The sequence below is a fragment of the Lissotriton vulgaris genome, chromosome 1_2, assembly GCF_964263255.1.
Source record: "Lissotriton vulgaris chromosome 1_2, aLisVul1.2, whole genome shotgun sequence".
NCBI classification, from domain to species: Eukaryota; Metazoa; Chordata; class Amphibia; order Caudata; family Salamandridae; genus Lissotriton; species Lissotriton vulgaris.
Window position 1 is genome coordinate 164373530 of NC_141686.1, and position 25771 is coordinate 164399300.

Consider the following 25771-nt stretch of genomic DNA (forward strand, 5'->3'; position numbering starts at 1 on the left):
AAGATGAAAAGGGACCTTTAAAAGTGAAGTTAAGGAGATGGTTAGGGAGAAAGTTTTGGGGTAATTTGTATACACTAAATTTGGGGAAGTTGCTGCCCCAATGAACATAGGTAGATGGTGGCTGGTCTATCCAAATTCATGCGGAGCGGTGGCTTTGTAACAACCAAAACTCGTCACCGCTAGAACACCTGTCCACCTGGCAGTGGAAAACTCGTACCGACAAGAATCTGGGCAGAAGTTCGAGCCTGGTTTGGGGTCTGAAGTTGGAACCAGACGACCAGTCCAAGCGAGAGCTGCAGTAGTTCTCCTGAGCTCTGCAACACTTAAATACCAGCAAAGTAGGGGGAGGGCCTAGGCCCAGACAAGAAAAATCCACAATGTTTGGCAGCAGCAGGAGGCAGGTCGCAGAAGATGACGATAGTGACTCCCAATCCTGGTTTTGCGTGTGACCTGCACCGAGCAGTAAGAGCAGTGAGAGCAGGAAGCAGAGAGCAGCGGCGGCATCGGACCCGAGAACCCGAGAACTGTGGGGCTCAAGAAAACTGCTAAACTGCACATATCAAGAAGCCGCGTTGGTGCTGCTGCGTTGTTGCCACAGGAGAGCCGCGGGAGAGCCGCGGTAGAGCCCCGGAGGTCCCGGGCATCCCGTAGACCCCGGGAGACTTCTGGCACTCTGTCGCTCTGGTGCAGAGCAGAGTGGAGGAACAAAGGAAAGACGGCGTGGGAAAATACGGTGAGCTGCCCTAGCTATCATGGGCAGCTGGCACCCTTGCCGCTTTGCGCTGCTGCCTGCCCGCTGAGAGGGAAAGCAAGGACGCGAGCAGTGAGGAGGGCGGTTTAAAGCACAGTATAGCCGTCGCAGCTCTGCCTTAACAGCCTACTTCATAGTTCATAGTTCCCTCTGCCCCCTAGAACATTCTTCCAAGTAGGGTGCAATTTCAAGCAAATTAGCGGACTGAGTAAACTGTTACCTCTGAGTTCAATAACTTTCTTTACTGCCTCTCTGGGGAAACTTCATTGCTAAGGAACGCCTTGCGGACTGTGGATTGTTGCTGATTGCCCCCGAGAGACTAGACTAGGATTTGTATAACTCCTTGCCCTGGGTCCCGCTTTGTCGTCTGGAACAGAGGGGCTGTGGGGCTTGCGGGACTACAGCAAATTGAGCTTCCAGGTACCGGCAGGGCTGCGAGTAGCACAGCAGGGACTCAACCTCCCAGGAGTCCCTGCTCGCAACACCTGAGGCCACTCTCCCTGCCGGTCACGTCCCCCTGCCCCCAGCTATACCTAACTGACAGAGGAAACCGCTGCGCGGGAGCGCCCGGGGCGAAGGGCGGGCCCTCTGAGGCCCTCGTAGGCCTGAGTAGGCTGGGCTGGGCCTACCCTTGTGTGTTTGTTGTAGGCGTATTGATTCTAACTGCTTTTGCTCCTGACAAGGTTACTAGATACTAGATATGCCATCTCCAAATTTGGAGGGAACTACTGTGAAGGTGGGGGGTGTTAAAAACAGAACTCTGGACAATTATTTTTCACGACCGTTGGGTGATGGGGATGCGGATAAGGAAGCCTCTCTGGCGGAGCGCAGGGCGGAGCGTCGTCGCTCTATTGAGAACCTGAAAAACAGGCCCCTTGTTGACATTTCCATCTCCCAAGAGGGAGGCTCCTCTAATGTTAGCGAGGAGCTATTACCCCAGGATGGCGTCCCACTTTTGTTGAGGGATTGTATTCCTAGCCCCTGTCTACCTACTGAGCAGGTCCCTAAGGTTACCCACCCCACCAGCCCTAGCTGTACGGCCGTTGATTTAACTTCTCAACCCATCCCAGCATCGAAAGCTAGGAAAGTTAAGCTGAAGCTAGTAGTAGTAGCTGAGATGCATGGCCCTCCTCCCAATAAGCGAAGAAGGAAGTTGAGGGGAGGGCAGGGTAAAACTAAAATCCCCCACTCTGATTTCGGGAAAGCCTCTAAACCCCCCCCAATCCCCGATAGAATAATGGTGGATGTGCGTAATTCCCCCCCCCGATAAGGGTATTAATATTATTGATCCTGTTGATGCCCCTGGGGATAATTCGTCTAATGTACCACCCCCTATTGCTCCTTTAGGGAACTTGGAATTTTTATTAAGATCATTGCTCCTGCCCATCAGTGAGAGCATAAAGAAAGTGGAGATTAGACTCACTATTCTAGAGGCTACATTAAGTAGTATGAAACTACCGGTTACCACCCAAGGTAGATCCTCTGAGCCCAATCCCCCTTCTATTATCCATCCCATTCCACAAATCCTTCCAGTTAATCCAGGACCTCCCTTGGGGACTACTGCTATTCCCCTTTTGCAACCTCTTATGGCTAATCTAGTCCCGACCGAACATAGTAATTTTAGTATTCCATCTTCACAACTAGCAGGCCCAGTTCCCCCGGTGACAACCTACGACGGAGCTACACTGACTGACAGTATTGCCCCCTCACCCCCGGAGAAACCTGCTCCCAGACCCTGGAGACCCGACCTTCCCCCTGAGGCTAATGGCTTTATGGTAGTTATGGCAGGCATTCCCCCTCTTGAAGTGGGTGAAGGTGAGAACTTCCGCTCACTTAAAAGTAGAGTTATTAAATGGTTGAACTGGAACAGACCCCTCCCAGCGCACCTTAACAATGAAATTATCATGGTGAGAAGGGTACCTTGGCTGGGTAAAACCAGAAAATCAATAACAGGGGATTGTATCATGGTGAGCTTCCGAGACCCAAGGACTGTTCTTCATATATGTGCCGGGTCGAATAGATCTCTTGAATCCACCATCCGGACTCTGCCAGTATCTTTTTTCTTCCCCCCTACTCATATGTACCATGATCAAGCCCAAGGTAAATGGACGAGGGTTGATCGGGGGGGTAGACATCGTGGGTATACAGCACGACCGGTTTTCCAACCCCCGATGACACCCTTCTTTGATTATAACCGTTTTACCTGTTTAAACGGACTGGATGGTGTTGACTGACTGCCCCCAGCCCTTGATCCCACTCTTCCCGCCTCGGACAATGAGGTTGTTGTAACATCTGGTAGTAGTCCATCCCCTATTCCCAACCCAGCAACGCCTTTTTTTACTGCCCCGGTGCACTTACCCCTCCAGGGAATAGGTACCCTAATTATTAATCCAGTTACAGATTTGGGCCAAAGCTCGATAGTTGTATCACCCCCACTCTTTCTCAGGCGCATATAATTTTGCAGGGAGCTATAACAAAGGTCCCTGCTGTTTCTCCTGCCCCATTGGTTCCCCTAGTTGCCACCAAACCCTTAATTACCATTGTACCAGCGCCAACTAAATCTCCCCCATGTGTTTCAGGTTTTAAGTTTGCTAGTTGGAATGTTGCAGGGTGGAGCCGGCAAACGTCGTCCCTAGGCTGGAGTGAAACCCTCTCTGACTTTGACATTTTATGTTTGCAAGAGACCTGGGCAACTACAGATATAAACCTTGATGGATTTGTGTCATATAACAACTCGGCACTAAGGCCAGGTATGGGTAGGGCCAAAGGGGGGTTAGTAATCTTACTCTCCGTAAACCTCCCAGTCTGTATGAAATCACACCGGCCTGTGGGTCACCATTCCCAAATCCTAATATTAGAACACGTAAAGGGCCATGTAATAATGGTGATTAACCACTATAATAACCTTTTCGATGCATCTAATACTTGGTGGTGGAGGAGTTGGGTTCTGCCTTGAGCAACATCCGAAGAGGCATTCACAAACCAATTGATATCATCTGGGGTGGGGACTTCAACTTACGCACTTGTCCCCATTCATTTACTAGAATTTGTGGATATTACGGGGATAATGGGGAACATCGGGCACATTTTGTTCACTCACCTTATGGTGATTCCCTTAATTCCCTTATGTGAAACATGGACCTTATGATTCACCCTCCGGTTGCAGATGCTGATGGCAAACCTGCCCCAACTTTTGTAGGACATAATTCGGCCTCTGTTATTGACCACCTATTGGCCTCTACGCACCTTGTTCCCTTTTGTACGGTTCCCATTGTCGCTGATCTTGGAAGTAGCGACCACAATGCTATTACCATGTTGATTTCTGCCTGGGGGTTACCAGCTAATAGTCATCACTTGTTAATTGAAGATGTCACCCCCTGTAGACAGAATGGCATCCGTATAAAGTGGTGCTTGGACAACTCTGAGAATTTGCAAGCTAAAATCATAGAAGCTGGGTTTGCCGAAATTTACAAATGTTTAGATTTAGAGGCCTTTTATGGGTGCATTATTGCTAACTTTGTGGAACTTAGCATTGTTATAAAAAGGTGTCTTACTATTACTAAAACCCGAATTAAGAAGCAAAATGTGGGTTGGTTTGATAGCATGTGTACCAAATCACTGCTGGAACTTAAGCAGGCCCTAACTAAACACTCCAGAGACAGGGAGGCTATTAAATCCCTTAGACTTACCTACAAAAACAATCTCGCACGTAGGAAGCAAGAGCTAAGGGAACTAGCCTGGGATGCTTTGAATCAAGCATCGGTATTGCGTGACAGTAGGCTTTTTTGGTCTACCGTCAACAGTCCCTTTCTTGCAAAAGAAGATTTTCCTTCATTGTCAGCCCAGGTAAGCGAAGCAAATTGGGTTGCCCCCTTTTCTGGAATTTTTAACCCGCCCAGGGAGGATTTTGCCAGTTCTCCTATCCCAATGCCTGAAACGAGGATACCCCTGGATATCACTCTTCCAGAGGTTGTCAATGCTATAAGTTGGAGTAAAGGGGGAAAGGCACCGGGACCCGATGGGGTCCCGGTTGACCTGTATAAACCCAATCCGACTCTTTGGAGCCCACTCCTCACGCAGGTGTTTAATGCTTCAGTTTTGGAGAGTACACCACCTACCTGGAGTGAATCTATAATTTTACCCATCTACAAGAAGGGAGATAGAGGAGAGGCTAAGAACTACCGCCCTATCTCCCTTCTTGATTCCTCCCTCAAGATCATGAGTAGGGTTCTCCTGATGAGGTTGGAGGAATGGGCAGAGGAAAACAAAATCTTGGCTGAATCCCAATATGGCTTCCGCAAAGGATTGGTGACAATTGAGCAGTGCATTAATCTTGACCTCCTCATTGGAAAGTACACGAGAGCAAAACAGGGCTCCCTATTTCTCTGTTTTGCCGATCTTTCGAGTGCCTTTGACCTTGTGGACCATAATCTGTTATGGTCCACTTTACTGGGTATGGGTGCTCCCCCAGCAATTATTCACTTCCTGGCCAGACTCTACAATAAGTTATCAGCCCAGATCCGTTTTGGCCAGGCAGGCGAATGCACAGAGAAAATTAGGGTTAAATCAGGCATAAGGCAGGGATGTGTGCTGGCCCCCCTGCTATTTTCCCTCTTTATTAATTCTATAGAATCGGAACTGAAGATGGTACAGGCAGACTCCCCGCAGGTTGGTGGCCACCCTGTGCCAGTCCTGCTTTATGCCGATGACACGGTATTGCTCTCGCGCACTCCAAGGGGGCTTCAAAAACTAATGAATCACTTTTATAATTTTATTAACAAGAGAAAACTGAAAGTTAACAACTCCAAGACTTTTATTATGGCCTGTGGTAAACGGATGAAACCCTTAATGCCGTTCCATTTTAATAATCATAATATAGAGGTGGTGGACAGATTCTGCTACCTCGGGGTAACTTTTAATAATAAAGGGACTTGGGTACAAGAGATTTTAAATGTAAATGGTAGGATGGCCAAAAGCTCCTCTGGAGTTTTTCGATTCGCATCTAAGCTAGGTAGTCGCCGCATACCAGACATGTTAGATATTTACAGGCATAGGTGTGTATCTATTGCTCTATATGGTTCTGGTATATGGGGCTACTGTCAGCATAGGGAACTGCAATGGGTTCCTTAAAAGACTCCTTTATTTACCTCCCTCGGCTTCCATTGAATTGTGTCATAGCGAGGTGAGCATGAATTATCTAACGGATTTGATGGGAATGAGACTTTAATGGTTTGGAGGTCTATTTGGGCTAAAGACGAGACTGAATTTACCAGACAGATTATTTTAGATTGCCTTAAACTGGACAAAGCCTACAAGATTCCCTGGTTGAACTATGTCTCTTCTTCTTATAGTGATGTTTTTAACCTAGATATTGTCAACGACCTCCACAGTGCTGTTACTGTACCAAAAAAGGAACTCAAAAATGTTTGTATTGGGACCAAATCTGACTTACGCAAGGCGAAGTTCAGCTCCATGTCTACTCATGTATTTTATTATTCTAATATGTTGGAAGACAGGGGCATGCCTATGTACCTTAAATTCATAACCAAGCAATCGCATCAGTTTGTTCTTACGAGGTTTAGACTTGGTATTGTACATAACCTAGTGGCCTTCCCAGTGCGGAAATTACATAGCCAATCCCCTTGCCCCTGTGATGGCCAGTCTAGGCAAAGCACTTTGCACTGTATGCTTATTTGCCCTCTTTATTTGCACCTTCGTTGTTACTACCTTAGACCTGTGTTTTTAAAACACTCAGTGTATACTACAGCCCAAGCCCTGAAATTGTTATTTGCACTTGATTCTGCAGATATCTGTTTTTTAGGTATACAACGTGTACCACGCATTTTTTACCACACACTACACTTACAACGCAGGCATTACCACGCATACCATTACAACGCATTGCGCTGGGGGGCGCTCTAGGATAGGGAATAAGTTTAATTTTATATCCAACACCTTCCCTAGTATCCACGGGGACTGGAGTTGGAATATAAAATTATACTTACCACTATCCAGCACCTCAAAGCGCTATGCGTTGTAACGGTATGCGTTGTAAATACCGCGTTGTAATGGTATGCGTGGTAATGGTATGCGTGGTAACGTCATACATCCGTTTTTTTACCGCTACCTTTCTACTCAAAGCTGTTTCGCATAGGAAAAGTCTGCTGTTTTAAGACTTTTAAATCCTAATACTGATGAGCTATTGTCCCCACTGTAATGTTTGTATCTTGTGTTTTTATATTGTATGCTTTTGTGATTGTTTTTAATAATCGAATAAAGCTTTGAAATTGATTGACTCCCAATCAGGCCGAGTGGCTAAAGGCAGTGGATCGCACTAACAAAGTTGTATTTTAGAGACTGGGCCCATTTCAAAAAGGGTATACTAACCAGCAGCACTTCCTTTACTCTGGTCACCAAGGGTTTTCCGGACCTTGACACCCAAAGGCTGAAACAGACAATGCAACACAGTAATACTTTATTGCAAGTCCAAGTATGCAGACATAGAGTCAGCGCTTCTGTAACTACGTCACTCAAACTCGTCAACTCAATCGCCAAATACCGCGCGCTCTCTGGTGTGCCACAGCCAATGAATAATAGAGAAGCTCCTCTAGCCAATCCAACGACAAGGTTCACCCACCAATCCAAAGTGATCGTACTTTACCATGACATAAGGAATATGTTTTTAACTCCCTGATTGGTTGTTAGCAACCAAGTGAAACTGTCTCGGGTAGTTCTTCGTGTGCAGTGGAAATGTGGTTATTTCAGAAGTGTAAAGTGTTTTTGTGTACGCATTGGGTAACTCTGTGAGCTGTCTTGGTCCAAGGTGAATTTAGATGATTTTCCGGCACACACTTCATCAAAAATCTTATAGAGGTATTCAGAACCCCACACCCAAAGAATACTTCAGAGAGAAAGGGGTTCACATAATTGAACAAGCGCACGCGCCTCGCAGCAGGGGGACTGCGCGATTCACTCACGGGAGGGAGCGGCTTGCACTGTGATAATTGCTGCCATATGCCAGCCGTTCGATCCTGTGAGGAGATCACCAAACGTGCACAAGTTGCAATAGAAAGCAATGCAACGCGTGCAGGTTTTTGGGGAGGAAAGCTCATCGATGGCATGAGGTCTTCTCCTATGCAGCGCATACGCGCCTGGTAGGCGAGACCTATGATGACATTTATTTATTTTTATTTATTGAAGAGGTTTTATATAGCGCTGGCCAAACCCGAGGGTATTGGAGACCTTTACAGCAGATTAGGGGAGAAATCACATAAAAGAGGCAAAGGTCAGCATGAATGTTGAAAAGGCCCAGTGTACGTCATTGAGGTCCTGAGGTAGTCTTGATGTGTGCACAAAGTCTTGGGCTAAACCTCCCTCCGAGAGGAGGTGAACGAGGAGGGGGATAGGGAGCGGGGATGAGGTAGGTAGAGGTGGGACATTGACAACGGTCTGCAAAGTGCAGAAGAGGTAAGTTGTGGTGGAACATTGCCTGGTGGCTGCAGAGTGCAGGCTTGTGGGTTTCGGCAGAGGTTCTCAGTTCGGGAAGGCACGGTTGAGGTAAAGGGCCTTTAGGAGTCTTTTGAATTTTATAAAGGAAGGGATAGTCCTGATATCGACTGGGATGGAGTTCCAGATTTTGGGAGCGTTTCCAGTGAAGGATCGTGACGCAGTTTTTTGTTTGCGTGTTTTCAAATGGATGACACTATTTTTGGGACAAATTTGAACTTAATTTCTAAGATGGTGTAGAATAAAGACTATTTATACTTGACTTATTGTTTATCTGTTGAATATTATTGGATCAATCCCTTTTGGGAGCTTGGTTATGCAACAGCGGGACGTTACCCGTGGGATAACGCTTCTTCAGTTACCATGTTGTGCCTTATCATTTCTGAAAATATATCAATCTATGTGTTACTACTCTACCCATTAGTTGATTGATCACATCATTCTTCAATGCACTTATCTATACAGTTCTCTACTGTTTGATTAAACAATATATCCACAGTATGCTCTTTAATCAGCCCACCTGTCCATTTTTCATCATCTGTTTATCTGTCTAACACTCTACTTACTAAATTAGCCTACAATCTAAATACTTAACTGATTCAAGTATGTTGTTCATTACAAAATTCTGTCTATTGCTACCTCTTGTGAAGCTTACCGGAAAGCTCATGGGATAATGAATGATGAACAGATCCATATAGTCCAGTTGAAGATCCTTTAGTGATTTCTCTAGGCACAGACGGACCATCTCTGGGGAGTTATTATTTGGCGAGAGCTGTAGCAATAAAACCACCAAATAAGTCAATTGTACATTAATACATTTTATTAATAAGCACAACATTTTCTAACTGGAAAATCTCATCTGGATGTTTATTTTTTCTCAAACATTACCTTTCCAGTGTTGAATATCTCTTCTCTCGTCACCACGCCTTTTGCAATCATTTCACGAATGGCTTCGCCAACCTCCACCTCATTTTGGTACAAGTAGGCTGAATCAATATGGCGGTAGCCAAGTTCGATGGCCAATTTCGTAGCATCCTTGGCTTGACTTTTCGGCACCTAAAGCATCAGTCAACAATGAAGTTGGGGTTGTGAGATTGTGTCTCATTCACTGAAAGTCAAACAGTACATAGGGGTGTGTATGAAACCCACCAAAATGGGTATTACCAGACGGACAACTATTTAAGAAAATTGTCACATTTTCTTTACCTTCCTATATTGATTATTTAATAAAGGATGACTGTTGGATACCTTCAGGGGTAGGATAGCATACCTGTAAAGAGTGCTATAGACATGCCCAGAATTCTGAGGGCTCAACTACTGAACGGGGGAATGGGCTCTGACGATGCTAGACAGCACAGCAGAAGTAACAATAGCTCACCAGAACCTGATGGAATTTCTGGTGACAGCAGAGATGAATGAGCACATCACGGTGGAAACACCTGATATGAGTGTAAGTATCCCACATAGGTTACATGAAATAACACTCCAAATGGAGGAGGACAAACCCAGAAAAGTTAAAGGTCTCTTTTGGGAGAACTTGACTTATGGCATGACATCCTTTTAGCTGAAAAAGATTGGGTGCCTGAAATTGTTATGGATTGCCCAAAGGGAGAAACAGTAATTTTACCAGCTTTTTTTTACCACAATCCAATTTACTTAAAACACACATATGCGCTGGAGTGGGCAGTAGCCCTTGCTCCAGGACTTTATCCCAACCATGTTGGGTGGGGTGCTGAGTCACCACACCATGTAATCCCAGTAAAAACGACTCCATTTCCACAGAGACAGTACCCAATTAAACAAGAAGTGAAAAAACAAGTCAGGTAGATCTTAGATCAACTAGAATATCAGGGTGTAATAGGACCATGCACCTCTGCAACAAATAATTATTTAATTCCCATAATGAAACTTGAAAATTCATACCATCTAGTTTTAGACTACAGACATCTGAACTCATGCACAAAAACATTTGTAGTACAGAATGCACAAAGTGCCACATTAATGAATACATTGTGCAGAAAAAATACAAAACAACACTAGATATCTAAATGGATTCTTCTGCCAGAATATGGTGCCTGAAAGCAGTTATCTAACAGCATTATCGTGCTAGCTTACTAGTGTAAATTTTGTCAACTTCACCAAGGGTATTAGCATAGTCCCGGGTTGTTAAGCACTAGGGTAACAGAATTACTTCAGAATTTGGATGAATGTCCTATGTCTATGATATTTATTTGATGGATGACGATTTGCACGATCACTTGACCAGGGTGAGCACAATAATTTTGATGGTTTGTCTCTGAGGGCTACAAAATCAAAATAGTCCTTCTCAATGTCCTAGTTTTAGGATATGCACTTTCAAGTGAAGGGAAAAGCCTGTCAGCAAACTTTTAGAAAAGTGTGGGCTTCTCCAACCTCCTAAATCTTTCAAAAACTTACAATCCATAATGGGATTTTTACATTTTGGCAGAACATACATTTTGGAGTAGACAGAATGAGTAAAACCTTTATACGACTTACTAAGATCTGATTTTTCATTTAGGGACCGGACACAGGAACACACAGATATCCTTTGTTCCCTGCAAGCTGACATGATAGCTTCTAAACATTTGCAGACATGAGTAAACATACGCCATCTGGTGATCGCCTTATAGCGGGTCAATGTGGGTACACTTACCTAGCCTTCAATGAAGGCAAAACAGTACCCATAGCTTACAAATCACATTTGTACACAAATACTGAAATGTACTTTGCTTGTACAGAGAAAATACCGACAGCAGTTCATACCACTGTAGTAAGAGAAAGATCACTGGCTCAGGGTAAATGAATAATTGTTGTAACTCCATTACCAGCCGTTGAGGCTGCTACAAAGGCAAGTGTTCCTAATGCTAAAGCCTTACATCCAAGATGGATACAATGGGCTAATTCTCTCACTGCCACGGATGTAGAATACAGATATGACCCAAGACTAAAAACACAAGCCTTCCTGCAATATGAACAAGAATATCCTCTACCAAATGAAATATTGCCTCTAGATCTGTATGAATACATTATTTACACTGACGGATCTGCTCAGCCCGTCATAGGGAGTAAACAGCAATACAGCGCCACTTGAGCAATTGTAAAAGGTCGTTTGTGGGATGGCGAGTTCCATCCCAGCGATACGAAGACACAGTATCTAGGAGATTACACGGCTCAGCTGGCAGAACTGAAACCCCTATCACTGGCACTAATCAATACGGATCGGGAATTCCCCACACTGATTGTGTGCAATTCTTTTTATTGTGTCCAGTCATACAACGAATATCTTCACTACTGGGGTCAGAATGGGTCTAAAGACTCAAAAGATGGCACAACTAAACATAAATTGCTTTGGGAAAAGGTAGCTGTGTTGAAAAATGAACTACCAAGAGCTCACGTGATACACACGCTGAGTGATCAACGTGATGGCGTTCACGTTGAAGGGAATTCATTGGCTGATGAAGCGGCAAAGAGGGCAGTAAGAACTGCTGCCGTAGCTGCAACCACTTGTTCAAAAACGAGAGTACACGGACAGATAATGGTAGCTGTCATTGCTTCACGCAAAAACAGCAAAGCCTTACCAAAAGGTTTTCCACTCAAGTACTCCTACAAGTTAGATGCAAACAACACTCGTATGCTCAGATTCCTGGAGTGGGGGATAGAGTAATAGCAAACATGGATCGCAGATTGGGATTAATTCTAACTGCACACAAGGGTCTTGGTTCTGCACATGTAGGAATTACATCTTGAAATGCAACATCTGTCAGCAGATGAAGGGTTCCACCATAGCATGCCCAGCGCAGACACCTTTACGAGCGTGTGTCTATCTGGACCACTGCAGCCCCCTGCACTTGGATTTGATTACAAGTATATCTGGGTGGCAGTGGATTCAGGCTCAAGATTCCTATGGGTATGGCCTCAGCGCTCGGCTGATGCTCGAACTGTTATAAAAGATTTGCTAGTCTTTATAGGTACATACGTAGTTGGCACATTGCATTCTGACCGTGGCCCTGCGTTTAGCTCTAGGGCTTTCAAGGAAGCCATGGAAGGTTTGGGTGTAGCATTGCAGTACTCCTCTCCGTACCATCCTGAGGGAAATTCGGTCGGTAGCCAAAAGCAAGGATTTCAACACGCCACTACTTCCAACACCTTCCCACATCAATTTTACATCACGTGGAGAGGATACATTAAATAACATCATACAGTACAATATTTCAGACCCCAATTGGAAGGGATGGTTAGTTTGGCCCACAGACACAAATAGATGTCAATCATGACAGAGGGGTACAACCAAAGGGTTTAGTATCCATAGGTCAGACCCACGATATGTACAAAGAGAACATTCGGGGGTAGTGACATCATACAGTGTTGGGAAGTTGTGCCTCGATTGGCTAAACACCTCCACACTGTCTCAGGTGAAACAGCACTTATCCTTACTTTCTGATGAAGTGGATATAAGGGATTTTTTACTAGGTCCCCGAAAGCCACGTCAGAAACATTTCTATTATGCTGTCTTTAATGTACTCTGGAAAATCTCTCAACAAGAAGCCGCAGAGAGACTCTGTGAGATAGATCGAGTTAACCTAGAAAAGGCATTAGCTGTAGTTGACAATAGTATGACTACATTAACATCCAGGATTTATTCACTGGCAACATTGCATCTTCTGCTATTGATATACTAGAACAGGACTTGTCGATACTACAACACAGACAATCTCAACTACGTTCTATTATGTCATTAAGCTGAGCGCGGCAATCATTGCATGCTGGTTATGTGCCTTGGCGATTTATCAACAGTACGTCTCTGTTAGACCTGGTATCATTGGTGTAAATCTCCCTTCCATTTTTTACTGATTGCCTCCTCTGTTCTTGATCTGTTTTGCTGGTTAGAGGCTTTGGGCACTGTGCCACTGCTATTCAGTGCCACAGTGCAAGTGCTCCCTATGTTAAAGTGATGTATTGATTAGTGACTCCATGATTGGGTTATTTGATTTACTTGTCAGACCCTAGTAGAGTGCACCATGTGGACTAGTAAATCAAATGCTGCTGGTGGGCATGCAGCACTGGTGGGGCCCCCACAGAAGCAGCTCATAAAGTGTGTTTCAGGCCTGCCATTGCAGGGCCTGTGTGCAGTCTGTGACTGCCATGTCCACTTGGCAAGTGCACCCACTTGCCAGTCCCTAAACCTTCACTTTTCTTCATATCAGACACCCCTATGGTAGGCCCAAGGGCAGGGTGATTTGTAAGGCTAAGGTAGGACATGCCCTGGTGTGTGTGGTGTGTCCTAATAGTGACTTATAGCCATTTTCCTTTTTTATTATTGCAAGGCTACCTGTTCCCCATTGGCCAGAATGGGCAGTTTGATTATTACATCTTATAATCCTAACTGACTCAGGGAACTAGGTAGAAATTCGAGTTTAGTATGCCTGAACTCAGAATGATAAAATACATATTTTAGTGAAGTTGGTTTTTACATTCTGTGTTTGAAAATACCCCTTTTAGAAAGTAGGTATTTTCTTGCCAACTATCAAAGCCTGGCTCTGCTAGGTTGTGTATTGCTTGTCTGGAGTTTGTGTGACAGGGCCTGGGGGATTCCAGGAGACAGGGTGAGTCAGCACAGGGCTGAATAGAGAGATCTGCATGAAGATGGGTGGGAGGAGTTGCACCTGGGACCTGAATAGGGCTGGGACCCTCCACCATACTCGCTCCACCTCGTGTAGTGTGTCTGATGTCCCTGGCCTACACTGTGAAAGGAAAGAAGGAGTCTTGTCAACGAGGTGCTCCAAGACTGACCAGAACTGGTTTGGACTAGGTAAAGGTCCCTCTGCCTACAGAGGACAAAGGATTTTGCAGTATTAATATGGGGGCCCAGACCCCAAGCCTTCAGATCACTTCTGGGAACAAGACAACACTTTTGCCAAGGAGAAAAACCAATGAAGCCGCAGGAGTTTGGACTGCCCCTCTGCCAGTGTGTTGTTTACTGGGTTGGCCTGCAGTGGTTTCTTTATTGCAGTGGCGGCTGGTGACATTTGAAAGTGGTAGGGCGTAAAATAATTGGGGGGGGTTAATATCATTTATAAAGAACATATTGAAGACGTAACCTTCGTATTCATTAAAATAAATCCTCCAGATAATCTGGTAATAGTTTATTGAATTCTGCATTAAGCTTTGCTACATAAATGCTTTTCTTTCTTTTGGACTGCTTCAGTATATGGGTCTATTCTCAGCCAGGCAGATAATTGACACATTGCGAATTCTTTTTAGGCCACAGTTATATGCAATACTATGGAGCGGCTATGACAAGAATTCAGCAACTATTCACAGCCTGACGTAGATAGGATAAGCATAGTTTTCTAAACTGAGGAGCTTCCGTCCAAACACTTGTAATAGTAAGTACAATGGCAGTGATGTATCTGGGAGATGCACTGCTCAAGAGAACAACGATCCTTATTCTAAATCGGTGTCGTCCTTTGACAAACATATATTCATTTATTTAAGCATACAAAAGCTGTTCAATGTCATTCAGAAAACTAGCAAAACAAAAGCATCTTACTTGTTGTGAGTTAAAGCTGACATAACACTGTTTTCTGTTATTTAAGCTGCATGCATGAGTCAAGTAGCACTATAGGAAACCCACAACAACCGTATTACAAATTAATTTAAACCATCTATGCAGGCATAGTAGCTCAGTAAGTTAAATATTTGCTGCTAAAATGTGAGTGTAATTAGCTGGTAACCTGTTCGAATCCATGCAGGACAAACTCATTCTTCCGATATCATTAGTTTGAGTACGAATAAATTGTAACTGTCACCTAGGTCCATGCACGATCCCTGATAGTATTCCCTCAACACCTGTGTGTTTTGGTGCCCCCGAGGAAACACGAGTGGCACAAATAGAGCAATCAATATACAATCAACCCTGGTGCAGCCGTGGGCGCTCCAGCGGACATGGAATGTGGTCTCTGCAGCTTGCATTTCATAGGGTCCTTTGTGCTGCTATCAAGCCGAAAATACAAACTGGGGTATTAAAAGAGACATTTGAGGCCCTGCTTGTTCACGGGGGTTCGGCAGGTAAATAAGTGATCAGAACCCCGCCCCCCCGTTAAATTACTTGTAACTGAAACTTCCAAGTTATACAGTTTAAACATTTTAGGCACTTCTTGTACATCTCGAGCCCCACACCGCCTACACTGTAAATACTGTATGTTTGGGTAGCCTCTCAGGCTGCCCAAACAGACAGTATTACCAACAGTGGGCAAGCCGCTCCCCCCTGCCCTCGAGTAACACCGCCCACACAGGAACCAAACTTCTGCTTTCTCTTCTCGCCGTGCGTGAAGGCAAGGCAGAAATAAATGGTAGTTATTATCATTGGTAATAACTACCTTTGTTTGCCTTCTCGCACGGCGAGAAAACAGGGGGGGCGGCGCCCAAACGCCCCGATGGACCAGCCGCCGCTGCTTTATTGCCAAGGAAAGGAGAAGGAACTTTCAAAGAACTTTCATCATCTTGCAGAATATTTCTCCAATGGCTTGAACTTGTGCTTGCCTCCTGCTGAAGGGACAAACGAATTCACCACCAGCTCCCCTCTGAATTTCTGTAGAAGCCAGCGTGTCGCTAGGAGCTGGAAGCGCGACGCATCGAGAAAAAGCATGTCGCAGTCGTAGCAGTTGCCGTCGCATCGGCGGAGAAGCGTGTCGCCGCCGCCGCATCATCAGAGAAGCATGCCTTTGTCAAAGCTATTACCCGACGAATCACAGGGGAAGCATGTCGCAGGGCCTGTCACGGCTCCAAAGCTGCAGATTTCGCCACACGGCCACCGGGTGTTCACGCATCGTCTTCACGTTGTCGCATCAAGGGTGCCATCTTATCGCATCGCACGGATCGTCGCATCGTGGTCCCATCTTGTCGCATCACAACCGGAAAGCATCACGAGAATCTACGCATCACCTCCTCTCCGGTAAGGATCAAGATGCATCCCCTACTCAGCGAAGCATTGAGGCGCAACGCATCTTCTGCCCTGAAGCAAGGAACTGACGCATCTCCCTTCCTGCAATCCTTTTGTTTGTTTAGCGTTAAGCATCCAGGAACTTTTGTGAGAACTTTGTCGCATCTATCATCAAATTGAACTAAGTAACTTCTACCATCTTTAAGCCTATTTTAAGTGCAGTATTGTGGATTTTTGTCGTTTGTGGTCTTGTCTTAAGTCTATATAAAGAATACCTATTTTTATAAAAACCTGCGTTGTGTCCATCTGTAATGTTTTCACTGTATTACTGTGTGCATTGACAAATGCTTAACACACTGCCTCTGAGATAAGCCTGTCTGCTCGTGCCAAGCTTCCAAAGGGTGAGCAGGGGTTATCCAGTAGTGTAATCCCCTTTCCCTGACTTTAAAGCAAGGGTCCCTATTTGGACCTTTGCCAACTAGAGACCCTCGGTTATAACATTGGTGGTCAGCGGTGAGGATTCGGACCCACATTTGTGACTCATATACAGTAATTGGTGTACACTACAAGTGAGTGCAGACCAAACGCGTCCACATACTTTTTTTTGGTATAATTTTTTGCCTTGGACTGTTATTTTTCCTGAGAACTGCCAATTCTTACTGCCTTGAATAGACCACCATCTGTTGCATCTATGGATCTAGATTTTGAGGAAGAGAGGTAGAAACCTACACTTTGAAGCACCTCGAGCATCTCTGCAAGAAATTGAATGTAGCTACACCAGGCATTTCTAAAAAGGATGTTTTCCAAAAGGCGCAGAGGGCCTGGGTAGAACCAAGAAATGACCCTGATCTGGTGGTGGAGCAAGCTGGGCATGCAAATGGGCAGCTGAATGGGCCAGTGTTTCCGGCCAGGGGAGGGGTACCATTCCTACCTGGCAGTAGTACCTCTTCCAAAGACCTGTCCCCCAGAGACCTGGAAGACAGGGAGAGAAATAGGGCGCACAAGCTGGAGATGGCTAAGCTTAAGATGAAGGGTCAGATGGAATTAGAGAATAACTGATTGTCCTTGGAGAGAGAGATAATGAGAATGGAACATGAGAGGATGTTGAGGGAGCTAGAGATCAAGGCAAAGTGTTTAGAAATCAATCTCTCTGGTGGCAGCACACCATCTGTGCCTTTAGAAGGCAGGGTATATATCCCCAAGGATGTCATCAAAGATTTTCATAAGCATGAAGATATTGGGCAGTGGTTTGCAGCCTATGAGATAGCAATGTTGGCCCACCGGGTCCCTGAGATGGATTGGGAACCGGGGTTGTGGGGCTGCTTTGTGAGTGAGGGGAGAGATACATTGTTAGACCTACCCAGTGAACAAATGATGTCTTTAGCCCACATGAAGTAAGCCCTTTTGACAAGCTATGGTTTGACCCCAGAACTCTATAGACAGAGGTTCAGAAATTATAAGAAGTTGGAGGGAACCACTTGGGTAGAATATGTATCTTTCTTTTGCAGAGCTATAGATGGTTGGGTGAAGGGTAGCAAAGTGGATACTTTTGAAGTGCTCTATGATTTGGTTGCAAGGGAGCACTTGTCCGCGAACTATTTTCCAGAGCAATGCCAGCACCTTATTGATAGCAAGTTAACTAACCCTAGGAAGCTTGCTGAGGAGGCGGACCGCTGGGTCAGTACCAGGGTCCACAAGTGTCATGTGGGAGACTCAGCCAAAGGTGGGCAGGGTCCCCAGCAGATGAGTTGGGGGGACAAACCTAAAAAGAGGGAGTTCCAAAAAGGGGCCCAAAGTTATTTCCAAGGGAACCAAGGAAAAGGTTACCAGCCTCCCCCTGAGAAAAAGTCAAAGCCCCCGACAGGTAAACCTGTTCACAGAGGGCCTGCTACTTGCTTTCAGTGTAAGCAAGTGGGACACTATTGGTATGATCCCCAGTGGCCCCAAAAGGGTCAGTATGTGCCACCCCATGCACCACCCCGTATCATGGCCAGTGTAGCCCTGGGTGGGGAGGAGATTGGTGCCCAAGGTCGGTGGGGTCCCGCAGAAATGTCCCTTGTCTCATTAGGAGACTTTGAGATGGTCCCTAAAACTCAGCTGCCTGATAACCCTAAAAAGTACAGGCAGTAGGTGACCATCAATGGCATAGAGTGGAGGCTCTTAGGGACACCGGGGCTAGTGTGACAGCCGTCAATTGCCGGTTGGTGTCCAAGGAGCAGGTTATCCCACATACATTCTTCCCTGTAGTTGCAGTGGACAACTCACAAAGCCAGTGTGAAGTCGCTCAAGTTCCCTTTGACTGCGGAGGGGTCTCTGGTACTCTACAAGTCGCTGTGCGGCCAGCCATGCATGTGGATTGCCAGTTGGCCAATGATTTAGAGAACTTCCCTTGGGCTAAGGTGCAGAAGAAGGCTCATTTGGAGATGTTGCATCTACCTGAGTGGGTGTTTGTGACCACTCGGTCTATGGCAGCCAGTCGGGTTGTTCAAGAGATCCTGGCGCCTGAAAGTATGGCCCAGGAACCTGCCTTAAAGAGAAGAGGTAGGGGGCGTGGGAAACCAGCCCCTATTGTTCCCACGGTCCAGGAGGAGGCAGACCTTGACGGGATACCCTGGAATCTACAGGGGAACAAATTGCTAAACTGGGGGAACTACCTGAGCTAACCCATTGGCAGCAGGAAGGAGGACCCTCCAGGGAGGAATTTTGTGCAGATCAGAAGAAGTACCCTTCTCTTGTGGGTTTGCGGGAACAGGCCACAAACCAGGCAGCAGGTGGTCAGTCTGGACCACATTGGATCTACTGGGAGAACGACCTCCTGTATAGCAAGCCTAAGGTTGCTGAGCCTGGGTCAGCCCGTGTGCTGGTGGTACCCCAGCGCTTCAGAGCCTTCCTACTGGGGTTGGCTCATTATGTGCCTTTAGCTGGACATATGGGACAGGACAAGACCTTTGAAAGGCTTATCACCCACTTGTATTGGACCTGATGCGGGAGAGTACAGATACTCATTGTAGAACTTGTCAAACTTGCCAGGCAAGTGGGAAAAGTCGAAGGAAGCACAAGGCTCCTCTCCAACCTTTCCCTGTAGTCAGTACCCCCTTTCAACGGGTAAGCATTGACATTGTGGGGCCGCTGGACCCCAAGACAGCCATGGGCAACAGGGTTATCCTGGTCTTGGTGGACCATGCTACCCGGTATCTGGAAGCCATCCCACTCAGGACAGTGACGGCCCCCGTGGTGGGACATGCACTGATGGGGATTTTCTCCAGTGTGGAGTTTCACCAGAAAGGTGGTGTCTGACAGAGGTACCAACTTCATTTCCAGTTATATGAAGTCCCTGTGGAAGGAGTGTGGTGTTACATACAAGTTCACCACTCCTTACCACCCCCAAGGTAATGGGCTGGTTGAGAGATTCAACCGAACCCTTAAAGGCATAATTATGAGTGTTGAGGAACCTATGAGGCATAAGTGGGACTTCCTCTTACCATGCCTTCTTTTTAATTACCGTTAGGTGCCACAAAAGTCCCTAGGGTTCAGCCCCTTTGAACTGTTGTATGGACACCCGGTAAGAGGACCTTTCAATCTGGTCAAGAAAGGCTGGGACCAATCTCCCAGGAAACCTCCCTAGGATGTATATAGTTACATGCTGGCCTTCAGGAACCAGACTCGGCAATTCAGACAGCACGTTCAGGCAATTCTGGAAGCCATCCTGGAGGACATGAAGTGGAGTATGATCAGAATGCCACTCTGATTGAGCTTCAACCTGGGCAGAAAGTTTGGGTTGTGGCCAATGTAGAGCCTTGCGTGCTCCAGTCAGGTGGACTGGACCATTTGAGGTGGTGGAGCGCAAGAGTGATGTCACCTATTTGGTGAACTTGCGATCTCCTAGGAACCCTTTGTGGGTCCTGCATGTTAACCGCCTGAAGCCCCACTTAGAAAGGTCCGAAGTGGGCATGCTCCTAGCGACAGATGATGGAATGGAGGAGGAGACAGAGCCTCTTCCTGACCTCCTGTCAGAAACAGAGCAAGATGGGTCAGTGGATGGTGCCGTCCTCCCTGCCACACTGACCCCTGATCAGCAGCAAGATGGTCACCAACTGTTGGGACAATTCTCTGATTTGTTTTCTTTGATTCCTGGTGTCACTGAGTGGTGCGTCCATGATGTGGACACTGGGGACGGTCCTCCTGTGAAGCACAAGGTTTACAGAGTGACTGACTAGGTCAAAGCTTACATGAAGGAGGAAGTCTCCAAGATGTTTGCCTTAGGGATGATTGAGTCCTCCAACAGTCCTTGGTCCAGCCCAGTGATCTTGGTCCCAAAGGCCGCCGCGCCTGGTGGCAAACCTGAACTCCGGTTCTGTGTGGACTACCGAGGACTCAATTCCGTCACAAGGACTGACGCACACCCCATCCCCAGAGCTGATGAGCTCATTGATCGGTTAGGGGCTGCACGGTACCTCATCACGTTTGATTTGACGTCTGGGTACTGGCAGATCGCCTTCACTGATGGGGCCAAAGCAAGGTCAGCATTTTCCACACCTGATGTACAATACCAATTCCGGGTTATGCACTTTGGGATGAAGAATGCCCCTGACACCTTTCAGAGGTTGGTCAACCAGGTGTTGGCTTCACTGGAAGATTTCAGTGCCGCCTACCTGGTTGACATTGCAGTTTTCAGCGCCAGTTGGGAAGAACATCTGCGCCACCTCTGGGAAGTGTTGATGGCACTGTGCAAGGCAGGCCTCACGATCAAGGTGAGTAAGTTCCAGATCGTGCAGGGTTCCGTGGAGTACTTGGGGCACAAGGTAAGGAAACGGTGGCGCTCCTACAACCTAAGATTGATACGGTCGTGGCATGGGAACCCCCAAAGACTCAGACACAGGTGAGAGCCTTTTTTCATCTCACGGGGTACTACAGGAGGTTTGTCAGGGGTTATGGCAACATTGTTGCACCCTTGACTGAGCTGACTTTCAGGAAGCAGCCCAAGAAAGGGAACTGGACTGACACCTGTCAGAAGGCTTTTGACGCCCTGAAGACTGCCATGTGCACAGCACCCGTGCTTCATGTGCCCAACTTCTCAAAGGAATTCATTGTTCAAACAGGCAATTCAGAGCATGGTGTGGGGGCTGTTCTATCACAGATTAATGAAGAGGGCCTAGACCAACCTGTAGCCTTCATCAGTACGAGGTACTCCCATTGGAATAGAGGTGGAGGGCAATTGAGTGTGAGGCATTTGCTGTGGTCTAGGCACTGAAGAAGTTGAGACCATACTTGTTTGGGACTCACTTCCTGGTTCAGACCGACCACTGGCCCCTTGCAGATGCAGATGAGGGGTGAGAACCCAAAGTTGTTGAGGTCATCCATTTCCCTAAATGGAACATCGCCTTGGTACAAAACACGCTAATGCTGATGGTTTGTCCAGATTCTTCCGCCTTAGTGAAGAGAACTCCCAAGGGGAAGGGTAGTTCTCCCCACATTTCAGCTGGAGGGGACACGTGTTAGACCTGGTATCACTGGCGTGAGTCTCCCTTCCATTTTTTACTGATTGCCTCCTCTGTTTTTGATTTGTTTTTCTGTTAGATGCTTTGGGCACTGTGCCACTGCTATTCAGTGCCACAGTGCAAGTGTTCCCTATGTTAAAGTGTGATATTGATTAGTGACTCCATGATTGGGTTATTTGATAAACTTGTCAGACCCTAGTACAGTGCACCATGTGGGCCAAGGGCGTGTAAATCAAACGCTGCTGGTGGGCTTGCAGCACTGGCTGTGCCACCAACAGAAGCAGCTTGTAAAGTGTGTCTCAGGCCTGCCATTGCAGGACATGTGTGCAGTCTGTAACCGCCATGTCGCCTTGGCAAGTGCACCCACTTTCCTGTCCCTAAACCTTCTCTTTTATTCATACACCCCTATGGTAGACCCATGGGCAGGATGCATTGTAAGGATAAGGTAGGGCATTCCCTGGTGTGTGTGCCATGTTCTAATAGTGAATTACAGCCATTTTCGTTTTTCACTATTGAAAGGCTACCTTTCTAATCGCCCTGTTAGCGACAGCTTTCTAGTGAAAGCAACCTTTTTGTTGGGGGCTGCTTTGCATGTCAGCGATATATATCGCTAATGACATGGAAAGTAGGCGTTTCCGACCAAAAGACCACGGAAACAGACCTAACGCCTATTAGCAATGAGGCCCCGGCCACAGTTAGCGATGAGAAAAGTCGCGCTAACCGGTGTTATCGCAGGAATTTTTACACCTGCTAAAATCCCGACTTAGCCATTATCCTCAATGGGAGGTCGATTCTAAGGCTGAATCCTCTCCTGCCTATTAGCAAACTTTACGTTAGCGATAAAAGTTTTATAGCTGTTTTACTTGTGTTTTTGGTGGATTGTGCCGCTATCGCTGGATCCTTTATCGCATTGGAGATATATGTTGGTAATAACACGCTATCTCCGCAATAGGATCCAGCGATAGACGGCGATGAAAAAATATGCGTTAAGCGCGATTTGCGATATTCATCGCACGCCCTTGCTAATATGCCACTCTGTGTTTGAAAATACCACTTTTAGAAAGTAGGTATTTTCTTGCCTAACTATCCAAGCCTGCCTCTGCTAGGCTGTATAAATATGGGGACCCAGACCCCAAGACTTTAGATCACTTCTGGGAACAAGACGATCCTTTCGCCAAGGAGAAGAACCAAGGAAGCTGCAGGAGTTTGGACTGCCCCTCTGCCAGTGTGCTGTTTACTGGGTTGGCCTGCAGTGGCTTCTTTTTTGCCAAGTGAAGGAGAAGGAACTTTCAAAGAACTTTTATCATCTTGCTGAATATTTCTCCAAGGCTTGCACTTGTGCTTGCCTCTTGCTGAAGTCTCAGGGACAAAAGACTTCACCACCAGCTCCTCTCTGAATTTCCGCCGCCAACTTCACCCTATGGTTATCCAACACCGCCGACATCCTAGCACCACTGAAAAAACGTCAACGCAAACCTGGCAGCAAGAAGGCCTCATGGTTCAACGATGATCTTAAGAAGTCCAAGAAACTCTGCCGCTCCCTTGAAAATGCCTGGAAAAAAGACCAAACCATTAGCACCAAGGACGCCTTCAAAAACGCCACCCGCACACACCACCAACTAATCCGAAAGGCCAAGAAAACAGCATTCAAGGATCGACTAGACAACAACGCCCACAACAGCAAGGAACTTTTCAACATCGTCAAGGAATTTACCAACCCCTCGGCCAACTCCAACGACATCACCCCTTCTCAAGCCCTCTGCGACTCCCTGGCTTTATTCTTCCACAACAAAATTGCAGACATCCACAACAGCTTCGACAACCAACCCGGAGACCAACCCACCCAACCTTCTACCGTACCTTCCCCCCCCTTGAACACCCTTAACGACTGGAACCCAATCTCCACTGAGGACACCATCCGCCTGATGAACTCTATCCACTCAGGATCCCCCACAGACCCATGTCCTCACCACATCTTGAGGAAATATAAATTTTATGGTCAAGAAATGTTCCCTAACGTGTACCCCACCGTCTCCATGTACGAGTTTAAAGTGCATGTAACTTCCCTCCTGTGCCAGCTATGAAGACGCAAATACATTTGCGTCCAACGTTAACATGTCCTCTTTCAGACCCGCCATGAACGGGTTGAATATTCAGTTCCTAAATATGCTATGCCAACGTCTATTTGTGGTGTACTTTACACGTTTTTCAGCTCTGGCGAAGCAGGCCCCGAATTCTGCCATCGAGCCTTTTTCTGTCTTCTGACTCTGAACGCCTCAGCCTGGGCTGCCTCTGTACCCGTGACCTCTGCCTTACTCCCTGCGCGGCCCACGGCTCTTAGCTCAGCCTGCTGCCTGCCAAGACCAAATTCAACCTTCGCATTATCTGTTCCGTTCCTCGAAAATGCATTCCTGCCTACTAGTTTAAGTAAACATTCCCCCCAGCTGCAGAGCAAAGGGCCCGGCCTCACTGTCTCCGTGCAAGTAATTCATAGCCTCTGTTACCCTGAAAGGCCCATGCCCCCTCGCATCTCATGCAGACACTTAGACGCTTATACACGCACTCACAGTCAGTATAGAATAGCTTCTCCCCCAGAGACCTTTTCCTTCTAGATAATATGGTTCCTAAACATCAGATATCAGATATGATAGTGGTACAGGTTGATCTGACATGCCAGACTTCTGTCTCTTTCCGCTGGTGTAAATGTCAAGTCCCCTGCACCCTCCAGTTACACGTCATGCAGCTGCGCGCGCATCCAGGCCTCAGATTTCTGCTGACATTGCAAGATTCCGCTTTTGTTGCCACCCACTTATGACACTTACATGTGACGTTTCTAGCACACACCTCTATGTTCACGTCTAGTTCACGCCTTCTAATTACGTATCACTACCACGTGTGTGCTCTTATCTTGTTTCTCTCAGCTGTTACGCCTACTGTATTGGTTTCTATAATATGATTTAAGTATATAAGCTATGTATTGTCAATAAAATATGGCTCTATCCCTTCCTGCACCCCTGTGGTGGCAGGAATACGATATCCGGTCTGGTACCATTCCTTTTTAAGGAATAAAACCCCTAAGAACTCTAACACCACGGACTCTGTCTCTTTCTTTCCGATTGAGTTATTTTTGTTTAAGTACTTACCTGCATAGAAATTAAGACGGTAAATCAAATATTTACCACATTATTCTGGCGCCCGAATAGGGACCCCTCCCCCACCTCACGCGCCGGTTGGTGCGTTGCAAGCTTTGCCCCCTGCCATCAGTCAAGACGGAACTACGCGTACCCGCAGGATTTCCTGTACCTCCCTCTGGCCCACGGAGGTGACGGAGACTGCGATCAGCACCCAGACGAGGCGGTGAGGAGTGCGGAGGATCCCGACCAGAGCCTAGCCGAAAGAAGCAAGGTCCGAGGTGTCAAGAGGCCCACCAGTTTTCCGAAGTATCCACGTGTCGAGTCGAGTCGAGTCCGGTCCAGTCCAGACGAGTTTTCCGAGGCCTTCTGTTTCCGTGCTTCCCGGTGAGTACCATTGCTGGGACGTATCTAGACGGGTGCATTATTATGTATCCGGTAAAGACTGGTTTGGGTACACAAACGCGGTCTGCACTGTTTTAGACAGTGTATCTGTACTGTTTAGCAGTATATCAGTTATTCAAGTTCTTGCACTGTCTTCGACAGTGTATCTGTGCTGTTTAGCAGTACATCTGGTTCCGAGGGTAGAGATATATGTTCAAAATGTTCTCTCATGTGATTAATGTCGTGGTATGAGTGATTGTTTAATGTGCATTATTGTGTTTTTGTGTAACTAGTTGTGTTCAGAGTTCAGTAGCAAGGATTGAGTATCCAGTATTAAGTAGACAAGATGCCGTTTTTCAATAAGTTAAAGCAGATAGGAACTAGGAAAGGGATGCTAGAGGAAGAAATTCCTATCCCCCCTAGGGACACGCCTGGGAATTACATGTACCACAAGCATGGCATAGACGCCATCCTGTATCTAGATTTATGGGCCGATTATACTAAGCACCTAGAAGAAAAACACAGATGGCCCGCTATA

The 25771-nt window shown here is 46.5% G+C and overlaps 1 protein-coding gene across 1 annotated transcript in view; it reads right to left on the minus strand.

Moving 5' to 3' along the window:
- The window catches only part of LOC147734757 (aldo-keto reductase family 1 member C1-like), a 143447-nt gene that overhangs the window by 98422 nt on the left and 19254 nt on the right, over positions 1 to 25771 (minus strand). Inside the window, exons 2-3 of the mRNA XM_086953628.1 lie at positions 9146 to 9313; positions 8913 to 9029 (exon numbers count right to left, since the gene is read on the minus strand). Of these exons, the coding sequence (XP_086809754.1) occupies positions 8913 to 9029; positions 9146 to 9313 (285 nt within the window). The remainder of the gene's footprint in view (positions 1 to 8912; positions 9030 to 9145; positions 9314 to 25771) is intronic.